Source organism: Fusarium subglutinans (genome assembly GCF_013396075.1).
Source record: "Fusarium subglutinans strain NRRL 66333 chromosome Unknown NRRL66333_c0000054, whole genome shotgun sequence".
In the NCBI taxonomy this organism is placed as follows: Eukaryota; Fungi; Ascomycota; class Sordariomycetes; order Hypocreales; family Nectriaceae; genus Fusarium; species Fusarium subglutinans.
This window is the reverse complement of record NW_023502117.1, coordinates 206,188-223,525: the sequence shown is the minus strand read 5'-3', so window position 1 is coordinate 223,525 and position 17,338 is coordinate 206,188. Positions and strand designations below refer to the sequence as shown.

The following is a 17,338-nucleotide window of genomic DNA, read 5'->3' as shown; positions in this document are numbered from 1 at the left end:
CTCTCCATGACTTATAACGCAGCACCGATATGAGCCCTCCCGAACAACCTCGTGAGAGCAGCCAAACCCGAGCTATTAGGCCCGCAGCAGCTGTGCACGACACCGGCTTTCCCTTGGCTTGCTCCGAATCACATCAAAACCAAATCCAAGCTCCTGTTCCGACCTCACTTGACAATGCGCGACCGAGAGCCACTTTCGATTTGGTGAATGATATCAAGGGCCATGATGCCACCCCACGACCATTTGCCGGGGGACGCTTCCTCAGGGATTTGGGAGATGCTTCGCGCTCACCTTCGCAAAGCCCTTTTCGCCTAGCCATGCCTAGTATATCCCCTGCCCAGCTTGCATTCTCTGCCATGCAGTACTTGCCGGTACCAACACTCGTTCTTAATAATCTTAAGACCGTCGTCCTGGCCAACGAAGCAATGGGTCGAATGCTAGGACTCATTACGGAAGATTCGGATGAAGAGGATACTCTACCGACTATCGAAAGCCTTCGCGGCCAGACCTTGTCTCAAGTCGGTGTTGATATCCTCCAGGATGGACAGCCTGTGTGGGCGACGTGGGAGGCTTTCCTCGATTCTCAGGTGGATGAAATGGGCGTGCGAATTGCGGCAAGGGATCCACGACGACCATCACAGTCTGGCGGCGATGAGACGCCAACCGCAAGCACAATGCCTCTCCCCGAGAGGACACCAAGCCCACCCACGCGTAAAACCCAGGACTCCATCGTGGAAGTTGTTATCACCCGCAAAAATGGCAACAAGACAGCGTTTGATGGCCGCTATAACCCTAAAGATTCGGATTGTCAAGTATATGCTAAGATGATTATTACAATATGGGAACTCGAAGATCATCAGACGTTCTTCACACTCACCTTTACCAGCACGGAATCCCCGCCATCTACTCTTCACAGCACGAAACGACCCGTTGCGAGACCGAGTATCCTCGAGGCTGCCGAGCGCAAATCTATTGCCCACTCAAACCCGTCCTCGGTTGCGTCAAGTCGAGATTCGAATTCACCGTCGTTTCACAGCCCAGGAATTGTCACCATGTCATCTAGCCCTTTCCCACCGATGGGCCCCCCTTCTGTCGCAACCCATTCAAGTACGCCTTCTCTTCTGCAAAAGATGCTGCTGATGAAAGACGCACTGCTCAACAATACCCAAATGCCTATTCTGGCAATGTGGAAAGATGGTAGTGTCACTTTCCCCAACACAGCCGCTCGGAAACTCTTCGAGAAAGAAGCCCCGCTCGATACATCTCTTAATGGCTTTGATCTCATGCGGTATTGGCACATTTACACTGAGGACTTCTCGGAGCGCTTTGCGGTTGAGGATATGCCTATTTGCAAGTTGCTCAAGACGGAGAAGCCCTTCAGCGGATTTCGTGTTGGCATGTATGATGAAAACAGAAATAAGCGGATTTACGATGTCCTTGGTGAGGCTATTCGGGACGATTCCACTGGCGAGTTTCTCGCTGGTGTAGTTACCGGACGAGACGTTACTGTTATGACAGAAGAGATCACACAAATAAAAGAGCGGGATGAAGAGCGTTTCAAGCTGATTTGCGACACAATGCCTCAACTGGTATGGACGGCAATGCCTGATGGCATGGTCGATTTCTGGAACACTCGGTTTTACACTTACACCGGGCTTACTCCAGAGAATAGTCTTGGCAAGTCATGGGTGAACGCTTTTCACCCCGATGATCTTCCTGAAGCACACCGGAGGTGGCAACACTCGCTGAATACGGGCGATACTTACGTGACGGAATACCGTTGCCAGAGTAAGGAAGGCAATTGGCGTTGGTATCTCGGCCGGGCATTGCCTCAGCGTAACAAAGAAACTGGAGAAGTCGAGAAGTGGTTTGGTAAGTGTCTTGATTGATCAAATTGTTGTTCTGGGGGGCTGACCATCCATTTCACAGGAACCTGCACTGATGTCCACGAAAGCATCCAAACCAAAATGAGCGCGAAACGTACACGACAACAACTTCTTAGCGTCATTGCCCACTCTCATGTTACCATTTTCACGGTTGACCCCAATCGAAGGGTCACAATGCTCGAAGGCGCATTGATCTGGAACAACACTCACGAGGAGAACCATGATGGAACGAGGTGGTTCATTGGAGAGAATATGTATACTGTCTTCAATCGCTTGACAGCGCAACTAGCAGACGGAGAACGTCCCGAATTCCTTGAACCCATAGAGCTATTGCTCGATGGAAAAGCCACTGAAGATCTCAAGGAACACGGCATTGGTAAGGATAGGGTACCAAACCGGACCTCGACAAGCTTTACTAACTTCAAGTAGACGACCGTTGGTACCGAACTCGTTTCCTTCCCATGTTTGGCAAAAGGCCACAAGAAGGAGATGCCAGGAACGGCACGTATATCGAAGGGGTCATTGGCGTAATCATGGACGTTACCGAACTGAAAGTTCGCGAAGAAGCCCTGGAGAAGCAGTCCAAAGAAAAGCGAAGGGCGATGGCGAATGAAGCAGCTGCCAAGGAGGCCAATAGACTCAAGAGTCAATTCCTCGCCAACATGTCTCACGAAATACGAACGCCCATCACTGGTGTGTTAGGAATGGCCGAATTACTTAGCGGAATGCAGTTGGACGCAGAGCAACAAGAATATGTCGAAAACATTCAGAGCTCGGCAACATCTCTGTTAACCGTTATCAATGACATTCTAGACTTCTCGAAGGTGGAGTCTGGGCGGTTGGATATCGAAGAGGTACAATTCTCCTTATCCCATATCGTCAAGGAAGTGGGGAGAATGCTTCAGTTTGCTGTTGAACGAAAGAACCTTGACTTTCAATCCGATATTGGAGATGGCATCGAAAACGATTTGGTGGTCATTGGTGACCCTGGACGTGTGCGGCAGATCCTGACCAATCTTCTTACCAACAGCATTAAATTCACAAATCAAGGATACGTCAGATTTTCAGTCACGGCAGAGAAAGAGACCTCAGAGTCAATCGAAGTTCGATTTACGGTCGAAGATTCGGGCATTGGAATTCAGGACGATGTTCGCAAGAAGCTTTTCCAGCCTTTTAGCCAAGGTGATGCCTCAACCGCCCGACGGTTTGGTGGTACTGGACTGGGTTTGACCATCTGCAAAAACTTACTTGACCTCATGCACGGCCGTATCTCGCTCGAATCGAATGTTGGGGTCGGAACTCAAGCAACCTTTTGGATCCCTTTCAATAAACCAAGCGGCCCGGCTGAGGCTGGCCTCGCTAATGCTGGTGCCATCCCTGACCGGCTGCAATCTGAACTTAGCTTGTCTTGCAACAGTTCAGAATACGATCAGATTGTTGGCACCCCTCCGCCTTTCGACGGAATACAGGCCAACAATGCGGGATCCCGTCGGACTCGCTTCGGCATATCATCAACATCAAGCCCAGAACAAGAACTTGCAGCATCAGAAAGAGCTAAGATCCACGTTTTGGTGGTGGAAGATAAGTAAGTATCAAGACGACTCCGGAAGACACTATAAAGCTAACCAGCCCAAGCCCTATCAACCAGAAGATTGCCACGAAAACCATTGGCAAACTCGGTTTCCAAGTGACGGCTGCTTGGAACGGCAAGGAAGCCCTGGAATACCTTGCTGGTGTTCAAAAAGGTATCAAACAGAAGCCAGATATCATCCTCATGGATGTACAGATGCCCATCATTGATGGCTACAAATGCACCCATCTTCTAAGGCATCACATGCCTTACAAGTCTTTGGTTCAAGATGTGCCGATCGTGGCCATGACGGCATCGGCTATTCAGGGTGATCGTGAAAAATGCACCAAAGCTGGGATGGATGATTATCTCGCCAAGCCAGTTCGGGGTGTTATCTTGGAGAAGATGCTTTTACGATGGTGTCACTCTCGACGCCGGACATCGGCGACACCAGACCCTACTGCTTCCGACTGTTCAGAGATGAGCGAGCACTGCGACAATGCTGATATTCCGAACATTGGCATCGACGACGATGACATGCCACAGACATCTGAGGAAATCAATGGCAGCCCCATCACACCTCGACCGTTGACCACCAATGGATACCAGAACGAGCCGTCGCCCTTTGATTCTACCGGGCTGGCAGTGCAGGTCCGACGACCAGAAGGAGAGACTGAATGGTCTAACAGGCTACAAGAAACAAAACTCATCGACGCTGCAGGGGGCCCGTCAAGCTACCGGAGGAACTCATACCACGAACTACAGACCGGAGATTCGTTGACCGAGGAGAATGTCAACAAGTTGAAGAGCGAGAATCAGTCGACGACACGTCGATAAACCAATGAAACCATCGGCCGGGCTCCGGAACCAGCAACCAATCGGTTCATCGCGACCGAAACTATTGAAACATGTTATTGCTCGATCGCCGATCGAACCTCACCCACAGCGGGAAACAATACCCACAATCACATACAGAACCACTTGTCCGATAAGCGCGGATTCATTTTTACACTCTTCTTTCGGCTACAGCATTGGCAACAAAAGCATGTATGCATTGATTGCATTGCACACGGTGGAAATGGCGTTGAAACGGGATACCGCTCACATTTAGCGAGCAGAAGAATCAGTGGAGAACACACTCAGGCCAAAATGCCCTGGATGTTGCTCCTATTGTTGCGTGTTTTGCCTTTTATCATCTATAGACGGACGGGTTCCAGCATTCTGGCAAAAAGAAAAACGGGAGGACCTTTTTTGATTGCCTGTACATGATTTGGCAAAATTACGCATCTATGGATTATGGATTGAAAGATAAATAGTTGAAAGGGTTATGTTTTTTTTTGTTGCGTACGAGACAGCAGGCACATGGATGAATGATGGGATGGATCGATGATACCTTTTTTGACTCTTTTTTAATATTTACTATTTCAATTATTTGAAGCTGGACTAAGATGCATATTCAGTCCAAGTGGCCTATACAATTGCTCCTCGCTTGCTATGTTCAAACTTTTAATAATGCCAAAGAGATTACTGTTCAATGGTTACGTGAAAGCCGTAAGGTTCATGCACGGCATTGACAGCGCACACAATCAGTTGATGCCTGATATATAATACGATTCTTGGGCATCTCGCTCCAAGATCGTGGCTTGATCTAGACCTCGGTCTCGATTCCCGGCTGCTTAGACGAGTGCTCAAAGACGCCGGAGGCTTTGTCCCCAACTTGATACATCTTATTCTTGATCCACTTGGCCGTTCGCGGGATCTAGGCCCATCTGTTAGTTCCAGTCTTATGGCACGCCCCCTCTAAAAGCGGGAGGGCAGGAAATAGAAACAAATTTGAAAGCCACGTGCGACTCATACAAGGGTATCAGGAGCTTACCTTCCATTGCATTAGACCCCGGTGCTGGCGATGCAGCCGCTTGTCTCGACGGCGATAGTCCTTGAGTTGGTCTATAGGACCCTGTTTGTGATCAGCGCTCCCATCTGGGACACTAGAAATCTGGCCGTCTTCGTCTTCTGTATCTGAGGAGCTGGAGCTGGAGCTGGAGTCCGAGTTGCTGCCTATAGAGCCTGCACGGCGGACACGCTGGCCGGAACCTTCGTCATCAGAATCGTCAGACTCAACAATACCGGCTTCTCTTTCCTGGTGGCCGACTTCAAGATTGTCGCGAGAAGTTTCAATTACTTCAACAACATTTTGAAGATGTTCGTCTCGACTCGCCCATCGAGAATGGGCACTTCCCTAAAAGGACATTAGCAACTGGGCAAGGCTTGCCAGACACTTTCATATGTGCTTGTAGAATGCTTACCAAACCGGACCAGAATGTGAGCTTGAGTTTGATAGTGCCCAGACGTTCACCGCACTCCTCTAAACAGCAAGCTGTAGCACGCTGGAAATCGCCTTTCCATATAGGCAGTTCCAACTCTGCTTCTTCTTCGTCGGCAATATCTTTAAGCCAAAGGACAGCAAATGCAGCCGTGCCGTCTCCAAAGAACCCTTTCTCCCGGAAAGCGATTGACATACAACTGCTATATCTCTTAGCAACTGCCAGAGCAAGTGATCTACCCCGTTTCGATTTCCAAGTCACTGGTCCTTGATCGTCACCATCCTCAGTATACATCTTTGCACTACTGATACTGGTCCGGAACTTGAGCTTAGATGAGCGAAGTTCCTTGGGACAGTCTACCACAGTGACAGTGGGCTGAACCTCGATTGTGCCGTACTGCCATCCTAGGAGATTTCGTGGCGCTTGGAGTTGAACACTTCTGAAGACCATTGAGATACGGACTCGTCCATAGCCAATGCCTCCTGATAGGGGCCAAAATCCCATGACTTGCGAACGTTCACGGAATATTTCTCCGAGAGGCAGATGGATGATGCCAAGCAAGGGGTCATCCTCCTTCAGTCGAGCATCACGGACCGTGACAAAGACTTCTGCTTCACGCCAGTCGCGGATGAATCTCTCGCAGCCAGCGTTATAGAACGGCTTCGAGTTTTGAGGCTTTGTTCTCGTCTTGAATACCTTTCGGTGATTAAGGATGATAGTACAATATGCACTTGGCAGACCATCACCCGAGTCCTCTTCGTCGGTCGCCTCAGCGTCGTTTTCGGCCTTGCGCTTATTGAGTCGCTCCAGCTCAAGACCAGTGATGTTATGCACTTGGATGCTGAAAAGACCGCTAGGGTAGCCGTCGGGTGGGGGTGCAGAAATGATCATGGCATCCTGCTCAGCCTTGAGCTCTTGAGCTGTCTGTTGCTCAAGCTCGCTCGTGTCTCGCTCCTTCTTGCCTTCCTTGAACATAGTCTCGCGAAGCTTACGCTCACTTGACTCTCTGACCTTCTCCTTAAGCTGATCCATAGTACGGATTTCAGGGTCATGGGTCTGCTTCTCAAACTGACACTGCTGGATCCTGGTCTTGGAGAAGTATCCAACGCTCCACTCCAGTTTTCCCGGCATACCATCACCCGATTTCAGGGCTCTGAAGCCATCTTGTCGATGTGAAATTTTCCCATTAGACTTATCGTCCCTCATCAGTTGCTTGATGGGAATTTCAATTCGTCCGAGGTCGTCGTCGGCCGTGAACCTATCCGAGTCCCACAGCTGAACGCGAAGTCGCTCGTCGATATTAAGCTCCTGCGGTGTCACGAGAATAAAACAAGTTTCATCCCAAACAGGCTCCATCTCGTTCTCCAGTACTCGTGTCGTCCACATCACCTTACCAAATTTGGCCCAGCCGACCGAGACATACCCGTCTGAGCTTCCTTCTTTGATAAGTGGAATGCCGGAATCACCCATCTTGAAGTCGTAGCCGCGCTTGATGTTGACGACCAGAACGCCAACAGCGTTCGTATCCTTCTTGAAATCATCACCAGCAAGCATGTCCTTCAAGTCCAGGGTAAGGCTTTTGGGGGCAACGTATTCAGCCATAGCGGCATCAACGGCGGACTGAACGAAGTTGCTGATGAATGGCACGTCCATTATGTTGACCGCATGTTTACTCAAAGGTACGCAGCTCAGGTTAACCCTTGGCTGTCCAAGGAAGGTGAGCGTGCAAAGAGAGAAGAAGGGAGGATCAGGGGTAAGCTGAAGGCGCATGCGCATGGTACCAACCACACCTTGGAGGTCGACCCAGACAGGTATCTTGAGGTTTCCAGGTAGGTAAAATGCAAGGTATAGATGCATATCTTTGGTTCTCTCCTTAAGAGACTTGGATGAAGATCGAGTGCGGTAGGCAAATGCAACCTCGAGGTTAATAAAGTCTCCTTCCTCGGCCTCCATTCCGTCCTGGATTGTGGCACTGCTATCGCTATTCTCGCCGTCCTTCTCCTCAGTGTCATTCTCACTTTGTTTCTTGGTCATGAGCTGTCCTTCTCCATCGACTGCCCGAGCAGCAGCTCCAGTAGGGAGCCATCTTACCCCAAGAATCCGCAGAGATTCGCTTCCCTGGCCAATATCCTCTACGCTGACCATTCGAATTAATCTGGGAAGCGAAGCTTGCATGACATCCTCGAGGGTGTCTGCAAGACTGGCAAATAGATCGGGGTTGATGAGAGGCCAAACAGAACCGATCAGAGAGTTGAGCCAGACCGTGGTCTCAGTATCGTTCTTCTTGGATGCCTTTACAACACCTCGTCGATGGGCGTCCCAGACCTCATCTTCAAAAATATTGTTGACTTTTTTGGACACCCATTCTCGAACTGATACTACAAGAAACCATACAGCTCCCACAGTGGCTGCGGTCAGGATTAACCAGAGTGAAGCGCCAACGAATAATGAGGATTTAGTTCTGTCTCCCTGGAGAATACCCTCTCGGACGAGCCTTTCGATAGCAAATGCGCCGGCCACGATACTAGCCACTCCCGCAAGCCCGAATGTGACACCGCGCTTGCTGATGGATGAAAGCTCAAGGCGCAGAGCATCGAAATCGGGTGGTGGAAATAAATCACCCATGGCATCATGACTTTGTTGGATATCTCGATGCTCATCGCGAAGCTGCTCGTCTGTCTTGTTCTTGTTTTCCGACCCTGTCGCTGTGCGTTGTGTGGTACCAAAGGGGGGTTCATTACGGTCTATTTCTTTAAGAGCTTCGTCTGTGAAATCGTGTATAGTGACAGGAAGATGAGTGACGGGGTCTGTAACTTCTCGCTCGGCTCTTTCTCTCCTGCTCTTCTTGATTTCTTTCCTCCGTTGTTTTGGATCTGATGATTGGGGACCAACTTGTGAAGTGTCTGTCATTTCTTCCCCATTGGCTTTCTCTTCATTGTCGTCCTTTTTACTATTACCATCCCTGTCTTCCTCGACTGATTCTTGGTGGGGCCCATCATCCTCTCTAGACTTTTGCTGAAACTGATAATCATTTGAGCCAGCAGCCTCTGACGGGTCAGGTTTTTCGACTGCGGCATCTTGACGTGCAGCTCTCTCTTCTCGATATTTGGAGATGGTTGGAATAGGATGCTTAGCGCTATATGGAGCTGTATAGCGACGGTGCTCCTCCGCGTCGTCTCTTCCAGACATGGCTGGTCGCGGGCAGTCTTAAGGTAGTGACAGATTGGTGATATACAATTGGCAAGGAACTAGGGATTGTTCAGAGTCTTGGAGATGCAAGAGAAAAAGCTTAGTTGATAAGTTTCACGGAGAAGTTGAGAAGACCAAGAAAATTATGGAACAAGGAGAAGAATGACAAGAATTAAGGCAGGTACCTTAGTAGTTGGTTCAAAGGTTGCTGTCAAGTTGAAGGAAGGTGCAACGGAAGGTGGTAAGTTACTACGTCATAAGCTAGCGGGCATGGGTGATATGCCGAGCTTTCCTTCTTGGCGGAGCCATTTGTACGTACGTAAGGTATACATAAGAATGGGAATAAATAGATCCACGATCGCTCGTTCACTCGCTCAAGCAAGTATTTGTGGTAACTTTGTAGCTTGGCGAGTCAATGCTTGGTATTGAAAACCTTAGCTTGGCCTTAACTTGGGCTCGACGATGTTGACGCTTAGAGAGAAACTGTGCCACAGCCTAAGAGGCGTTAGCTGAAGTTAGTGCATTTGCTGTCGATTCTGTCGTGTGTCCTGTTTATGCCCGAAAGCATTCACCAACCGCTAATTCTGCCCCGATTAGTTTGTGTCTCTAATCAATCTGTCTGTCCTTCTTTCTTTGGCTTGCTCTCCATCACATTCGCAAAGAAACAGGACTCGTACTATTGGGCTCTTGGCATTACACCAACACGTCAGCTTGCGGGGAGCTTGCCCTGGTAATTGGTGGGGTATCGAGATCGCCAGAGGCCAGAATCTTGTCATTGAAAGGAAATAGGGCTCCCGATATGGCACTCAATGTTTATCTTGAGCCGTGTTGGCCAATTCTATGAGTTTCATCATGCCTTAAAAGCAGGTTTTGGTGTGCGGCTGCATCACACAAGACATGAAAAGGACATGATGCTCCGTCGGTTGCAGTGATGAATTCATACTGACGATTCAGCCACTAGGACTACCTAGACGCATGTGCCTGTGGCTGTCATTCGGGCATTTGTTTGGCCTTATTACCGGATTATAGAAGGTTGGTGGTTGGTTGCTGGCAGGTATTTATTCTTGTCTCTCGTGGCACCGGCCCCACTTCTCCGGCACGGATACGGCATTGAAGGCAGACAAGTCGCACTATATCGGAGTTTGGTGTTTTGGAAGTAGACAAATCGGGCAGTTGTGATTATTAACCCCCTATGCAATGGAGATGTTTGAAGATGGCAGTAGTCTAAATCGTGAGTGTTTCTGCTTCGATACACCCGATCGGTGCTACTAACACCAACAAGGCAATTGCTCAAGCAGACTGTCGCACGATGAAAAGATCTCTCGTTCTGCAAGAGGTTATAGCAAATGGGTTTTGCGATGGCGGTTGGAGTGACAACCACCAAGTCTTGTGTGTGTGCGATGTGAAAGTGATGAACATTGAGCGGTCTGCTTAGGTGCTGCACTACACAGCACCCGCTAAGCAATCTGCGACAATAGCAGAAATCTTGGCTTTTTATTTCGAAACTCATCCGATGAACCTGAGGAGAAGTGCATTATGGACGAGTAGAGGACATCAGATGACAGTCGTTCGATTTCTTGGGGAATGATACAGCTGAGAACCGTGACGAGATCTAGCCGTGCATTCGTTAATCGAATGTTGGCTGGTTAGAAACTCTGTTGGTAGAAACTCTGTTGGTAGAAACTCTGTTGGTTGCAGTGTCACCTTACCTTGTGTGAGCCGCGATCACTGATGAACTAACATAACCTGCTGATTCCCGAAAACTCGGTCGTCATAGTGAGTAGAGGATCAGAAACAATCGTGCGAGACAAGGGCCGAGAATTAAGAATGTGCACTTGGATCGATTAGTCCCAAACTAGCGCCGTCACAGTGCATTACAAGTGGTTGGCAAGAGCCTGTCGTTGGCTGCATCTCGAGGTTTTAAGCGCCCAGCGACTCGAACCCCAGGCGCCTCTTCAGGGTCCTCGTGTTGGTGACTGGTTCCGGGGGCCATTAGGTGCAGCGTTCCTAATTTAATCGGCCAGTCAGACGCTATAGAACAGAATGCCCAGGCCTCTAATAGGCGCCGGGGGATCAATATTGTCCCCATGATGATGATGGTTGTAGTGAGTTGTTTAACCACTAACTTAGCTCATACGTAGGTACGGACGGGTAGCAGATTTGGAGTAAAAGCTTCCAAGTCCCCTGTTTCCTGCATTTATCGAATCTTGAATATCTTGAACCTCTTCTGCGACGTTTAACCTCCTTATTCAGACGCTATATCGACCGTCGCAGTAACAATAAGAAACAGCCCCGGTCTCAGCCTTGGCGTGCCCCCGCGAAACACTCCAAAAGAGTCTAGAGAGTCCCCCCCCGACGCCAACTGTCTCATCCCAACCACGAAACCCGCTGCGATTCTCCTCTGTAACGTTTCAACTTCCGCTGGTGAATTCGCAGCATCTCGGCATCCACATCTTCCGTACCCGATCTGGCAACTCGATACCTCCTTATACCCGTTTAAACAGATCCCCAGCGCATCAGATTTCGGATCACGGTTCCTACTATAGCCTTGATATTCTTGGCCAACAAAAAATTCTTGACTTTATGAACCTGGTTCTTCCTGCGATCTCATCCGAACCTTCCTCATCTTTCTTTTCTCGGGTCGCTACGCTATTGTTTGTTACTCAGCGTCCTCGCCAACATTCTCTCAACCCCCCTCCCGGGCTTCTCAGCCACTACTTTCGCTTCCTCTCGCTGCTGGATCAGTCTCTTACTTATTCTGTTGTACTATTTTTTAAGGGTTTCTGGATAATTTACTCGTCGATATCACTCACAGTCTCTCCTTATCGAGCGTACATCGATCTTCTATAGTCCTGTCGCCGGCCGACCTTGACTTTTCTTTCTTAATTAACACTCTCAACACATACCGCAACGCAACGATGGGTTCACATATCGGATTCCTCGAATTAATAAAGAAGCAGTTTACGGCTAGTAAACTCTTCTTCCACTTTCTTTTCTGGACCTTTCACTGGGGTATCTTTGCCTATGGTTGGTAAGTTGAGAGAATCATCATGCACAAACAAACAAACTCATGGTTCATAACTGACTAACACAATATAGGTGGAAGCAAGCCGCAGATGCCAGACTGGCAGGTCTCAACACACTCAAATTCTCAGTATGGATCTCACGAGGTGCTGGTCTAGTTCTCAGCGTCGACTGTATGCTTATCCTGCTCCCCGTATGCCGAACCATCATGCGTTGGGTTCGACCCAAGATTCGATTCATCCCGCTCGACGAGAATCTCTGGATGCATCGCCAACTCGCCTACTCCATCCTCCTCTTCACCTGCCTTCACACAGGCGCTCACTACGTCAACTTCTATAACGTCGAGTTGACTCAGATCCGACCTGTCTTGGCTCTTCAGATTCATTATGCTCAGCCTGGTGGAATCACCGGCCATGTCATGCTTCTCTGCATGCTGCTGATGTATACCACTGCTCACGCTCGCATCCGTCAGCAGTCATTCGAGACGTTCTGGTACACCCACCATCTCTTCATTCCGTTCTTCCTCGGTCTTTACACCCACACCGTTGGATGTTTCGTGCGTGACACACCTGACGCTATCTCGCCATTCGCGGGTGACGAGTTTTGGGAGCATTGCATTGGTTATCTTGGATGGCGATGGGAGCTCTGGACTGGTGGTTTCTACCTTCTCGAGCGTCTGTGGCGTGAAGTTCGTGCTCGACGTGAGACCAAGATCACCCGAGTTGTCCGCCATCCTTATGACGTGGTTGAGATCCAGTTCAACAAGCCCTCTTTCAAGTACAAGGCTGGGCAGTGGCTTTTCCTCCAGGTACCCGGGCTCTCCAAGTACCAGTGGCACCCTTTTACCATCACTTCGTGCCCCTTCGACCCTTACGTGTCTGTTCACGTTCGTCAGGTTGGTGACTTCACCCGAGAGTTGGGTGATGCTCTCGGTGCTGGTGCTGCCCAGGCCAAGCTCTACGACGATGTTGACCCCATGGGTATGTACGAAGTTGCCCTTCAGAACGGTGATCAGATGCCTGCCCTCCGAATTGACGGTCCTTACGGTGCCCCTGCCGAAGATGTATTCGAGAACGAAATCGCTGTGCTTATCGGTACCGGTATTGGTGTGACTCCTTGGGCCTCTATCCTCAAGAACATCTGGCATCTCCGCAACTCACCCAACCCTCCCCGCCGACTTCGCCGTGTTGAGTTTATCTGGGTGTGCAAAGATACTGGTTCATTCGAGTGGTTCCAGACCCTCCTGTCCTCTCTAGAAGAGCAGTCCAACGAAGCGGCACGTATGCCTGGAAGCTCGGGCGTCGAGTTCCTCAAGATCCATACCTATCTCACACAGAAGCTGGATATCGACACTGCTCAAAACATCGTACTCAACAGTGTCGGAGCTCAGATGGATCCTCTCACAGAACTACAATCACGAACAAACTTTGGTCGCCCTGATTTCCCTCGTCTGTTTACTACCATGCGAAACGGTATCTTGGACCGAACATACCTGAACGGTCTAGAGTCCCATATCAGGACGACAGTTGGTGTTTACTTCTGTGGTCCTTCAGCAGCCGGTATGTTATGAACCCCCAACACCAACCTAGAGAAAATGCTAACTCTGTCTATAGCTCGTGATATCAAGACGGCTTGTAAAGAAGCCACAGTTCCTGATGTAGAGTTCAGATTCTGGAAGGAACACTTTTAAGCTCGAGATCGTTTTGGATAACTTCTTCTTAATTTCAGGATACCATCAAATACAATTTATTTGCATACACAAAAAGATAGCCTGAAGCCTTTATCACCTAGCGGTTTTGAAACTTCTAAATTCCAAGAAACTTTACCCCTTGTAAAAATCCTGCTTACCCAGAAAGGGGCCTCATGTGCTCTCCTGTGTGATCTTCGTCTCTCGTGTATGAGCGTGGATGACCAATGTATCATCAATCCAAAGCGTCACACACGGATCAGTTTGTGCCGTGAAGGGTGGCGATAATAGCACCTATATGAACATGTATGACAGGGCTATGTTTCATAGTATCATCCTTGGGCATAATGTGTGATGGTATATATAGCTAGCCAGTATCCAAATTCAGCCTATGATATGCAACCCTATAGCTTAGCAACTATCCAATAGCTACTTTAGTACACGTAGAATTGTTGTGTAAGTGGTAGAGTTTCTGCAGGCGCCGCCACACAAACCTCACCATCAGCCTCAACTGTATAACTCTCTGGATCAACACGCATCTTGGGCTTCAGATCGTTGTGCCGCATATCACTCTTGCCTATATTTCTGCAGCCCTTTACAGCCTCAATACGGCTGCGTAGGCCATACGAAGCGATGGCTCCTGTCTCGATGGATGCTGAGGAGACGAAGAGAATACTCGTAGAGGCGCAGTGTGGTGAGAACATCGGACGAGCAATGATGGGCTGAACTGTTGGGATGGAAGCGTTGGGATCACCCTGATACATAGTTAGTAACTCATCAAGTTGCAGAGTTGGAAGAGAGTGGCATACCATCTGAGCGTATGCGATATGCCCACCCTTAAGGACATAGCTGGGCTTAGTGCCAAACCACGCAGGGTCCCAAAGAACAAGATCAGCAAACTTCCCAACCTCAATACTTCCAATGACATGCCCAAAGCCCTGAGCAATTGCCGGGTTGATAGTATACTTGCTGACATAGCGTTTTACCCGCGCATTATCAGCCCCTGTGCCCTCATCCTCCGGCAGCCAACCCCTCTGTACCTTGTTTTTATGCGCAGTATTCCATGTCCTTAAAACAACCTCTCCGCAACGGCCCATAGCCTGAGAGTCAGAGCTCATCATGCTGATAGCGCCTTTGTCATGCAATACATCCTCAGCAGCAATGGTTTCAGCACGGATACGGCTCTCCGCGAAGGCTACATCCTCTGGGATGTTCTTGGACAAGTGGTGACAGACCATAAGCATATCGAGATGCTCGTCGAGGGTGTTGCGTGTGAACGGTCTCGTAGGGTTGGTCGATGAAGGCAGAACATTTTGATGCTCTACCACGGAGATGATATCGGGAGCATGGCCACCTCCTGCACCCTCTGTGTGATAAGTATGAATTGTGCGGTTCTTGAAAGCAGCGATTGTAGACTCGACAAAGCCAGACTCGTTAAGTGTGTCAGTGTGAATAAGACATTGAATATCGAATTCATCACAAACACTGAGACAAGCGTCAATGGCCGCAGGAGTACAGCCCCAGTCCTCATGAAGCTTGAGACCACAAGCACCAGCATTAACCTGATCGCGCAGACCCTCAGGAGAACTATCATTACCTTTACCAGTAATACCAATATTGATAGGAAGCTGATCGCACGCCTGCAACATTCGACGCATGTAATGAGCACCAGGCGTACAAGTAGTCGCGTTCGTTCCAGCACTGTAACCACTGTCAGCCTCAAAGATAACACGATGAATGCACATTGGACAAACCTTGGACCTGTACCACCACCAAGCATAGTGGTTACACCAGATGCAAGAGCTTCGGGCACTTGCTGAGGACAGATAAAGTGAATATGCGTGTCGATAGCGCCGGCGGTCACAATCTTTCCTTCCCCCGCTACGACATCCGTGCAGCTTCCGACGACCATGCCCTCTGTTACGCCATCCATAACGTCTGGGTTGCCTGCTTTGCCGATACCAACGATCATGCCCTCTTTGACTCCGATATCTGCCTTATAGATACCCGTCCAGTCCACGATGAGAGCATTAGTCACCACGAGATCGAGGGTCTCGGCATCGTGTCGTCCAGTTGCTTGACCCATTCCCTCACGCAGCGTTTTGCCGCCACCGAATTTACATTCATCACCGTAGACAGTTTCGTCGCGCTCGACCTTAATCCAGAGATCTGTGCTGCCGAGTCGAACGAGGTCTCCAGTAGTAGGGCCAAACATAGTCGCATAAGACGCATGGTCCATCTGAAAAACATCGATGTGAGCCATGTCGCCGGCAGGGTCTGGCTTGTGAGCGTATCCAGCTTCTTGCAATCGAGCGAGGATTTCGTCAGCGCGTGAGAGGTCAACAACTCCTGATGCAAGGTTGTTACCACCGCGGATAACACGGTTGCCACCAATCTCAACGAGGGTAACAGTCTTGGTATCTCCGGGCTCGAATCGTACAGATGTTCCAGCGGGAATATCGAGTCGATAGCCATAAGCACGAATACGGTCGAACTCAAGCTGTGGGTTGGTCTCGATGAAATGATAGTGAGATCCAACTTGAATAGGCCTATCACCTGTACTCGTTACCTGAAGACGAATTCGCTTTCTTCCTTCATTGAGGGTGATCTTCTTGGTCTTAACAGGGACAACAGCTCCAGGCTGCTTATCGAGTTGATACTCTTCAGTCGCTGCCATTGGGAAGATACTGTTGTCCGGCACAGGAAGGAAACTTCCATATAGAGCTCTCCTCAAATCTCCATCATCCGAGCTGATGGGATTATGAACTGTGACGAGATACGTTCCTGATGGAAACGTACCTTCGACCTGAATCTCATGAAGAGTCGTGCAGACTGAGGGCAAGACGTGGCGACGACCTAGCATCGTGGCGCCCAGGGCCATCAGGTCAGAGACAGTGTGATTTCCATCTCTGATGAGCTCATGAAGGTTATTGGCGATGAGAGCCTGAATTCATAGTGTTAGTTAGAGTAAGGCAAGTTCCTGACCGACTCATAATTCTCATATCGAGTCGATATATCATACTCACCACAGCTTCAGAATGGTTCAGCTTGACTCCTCTCGCCAATCGTCTCTGAGCAAGCAATCCCAGCTGCGAGATGACTAGTTTGTCGATCTATAAAGTATGTTAGAGCTCTTTCATGTGCTATTCTCATACTGCCTGCAACAACCCTGCAAAAGCAATGTCTCCAACCAACGGCATGACTCCGCAGACTGGGTCTCTTAGCCTTGGCGGATAAAGACGAACCTCTTTAGGTACCAGATGCATGTTTGCGATAATAGACGCTTTTTTCTGGTTACTTATCAAGAGATTAAAGAATCCAAAGAGTGAGAGTGTGAGGAGGGGCCAAAAGTGTAGTCAAGCAAGGTCGGCACGGAATAGCCGCATCAAGAGTAGCCTGGCATTTTTACCTACAACGGGCGGGCTGGACTCTCTAGCTACCTACAGTTACGGTGCCTCCCCCACTGTAACTTGAGATAACGGGCTTCCTGGGGTTGGCTTCATTGATAAGTCGAGGCCGATCGATTGGTCACTTACTTGCGCCCGTTGTTGACATGGCTTTTACATCATTCAATTCAACTATTCTCAGTCAATTATTGGCTCCCGACTTGTTGATTGTGTAAACTTTCATACATACAGTCGATAACACTTGACAGAAA

General features: G+C 49.2%; 4 protein-coding genes across 4 annotated transcripts; 2 read left to right on the top strand and 2 right to left on the bottom strand.

Moving 5' to 3' along the window:
- Positions 1–29: 29 nt before the first annotated feature.
- On the top strand, positions 30–4,293 carry FSUBG_5516 (histidine kinase; the record flags this gene model as incomplete). Its single annotated transcript, XM_036683621.1, has 4 exons — positions 30–1,872; positions 1,930–2,262; positions 2,316–3,471; positions 3,522–4,293. The coding sequence occupies 4 exons, from the start codon at positions 30–32 to the stop codon at positions 4,291–4,293; spliced, it is 4,104 nt and encodes a 1,367-aa protein (XP_036539028.1).
- An 811-nt stretch (positions 4,294–5,104) lies between these two features.
- On the bottom strand, positions 5,105–8,969 carry FSUBG_5515 (uncharacterized protein; the record flags this gene model as incomplete). The annotated part of the gene is made up of 3 exons (XM_036683620.1): positions 5,105–5,215; positions 5,333–5,695; positions 5,763–8,969. The coding sequence occupies 3 exons, from the start codon at positions 8,967–8,969 to the stop codon at positions 5,105–5,107; spliced, it is 3,681 nt and encodes a 1,226-aa protein (XP_036539027.1).
- Positions 8,970–11,887: 2,918 nt separating this feature from the next.
- FSUBG_5514 (NADPH oxidase heavy chain subunit) lies at positions 11,888–13,683 on the top strand (the record flags this gene model as incomplete). Its single annotated transcript, XM_036683619.1, has 3 exons — positions 11,888–12,000; positions 12,069–13,552; positions 13,607–13,683. 3 exons carry the CDS (start codon positions 11,888–11,890, stop codon positions 13,681–13,683), a joined length of 1,674 nt encoding a protein of 557 aa, XP_036539026.1.
- A 431-nt stretch (positions 13,684–14,114) lies between these two features.
- Positions 14,115–16,946, bottom strand: FSUBG_5513 (urease; the record flags this gene model as incomplete). Its single annotated transcript, XM_036683618.1, has 5 exons — positions 14,115–14,435; positions 14,490–15,381; positions 15,435–16,624; positions 16,707–16,793; positions 16,926–16,946. The coding sequence occupies 5 exons, from the start codon at positions 16,944–16,946 to the stop codon at positions 14,115–14,117; spliced, it is 2,511 nt and encodes an 836-aa protein (XP_036539025.1).
- Between the last annotated feature and the right edge of the window lie 392 nt (positions 16,947–17,338).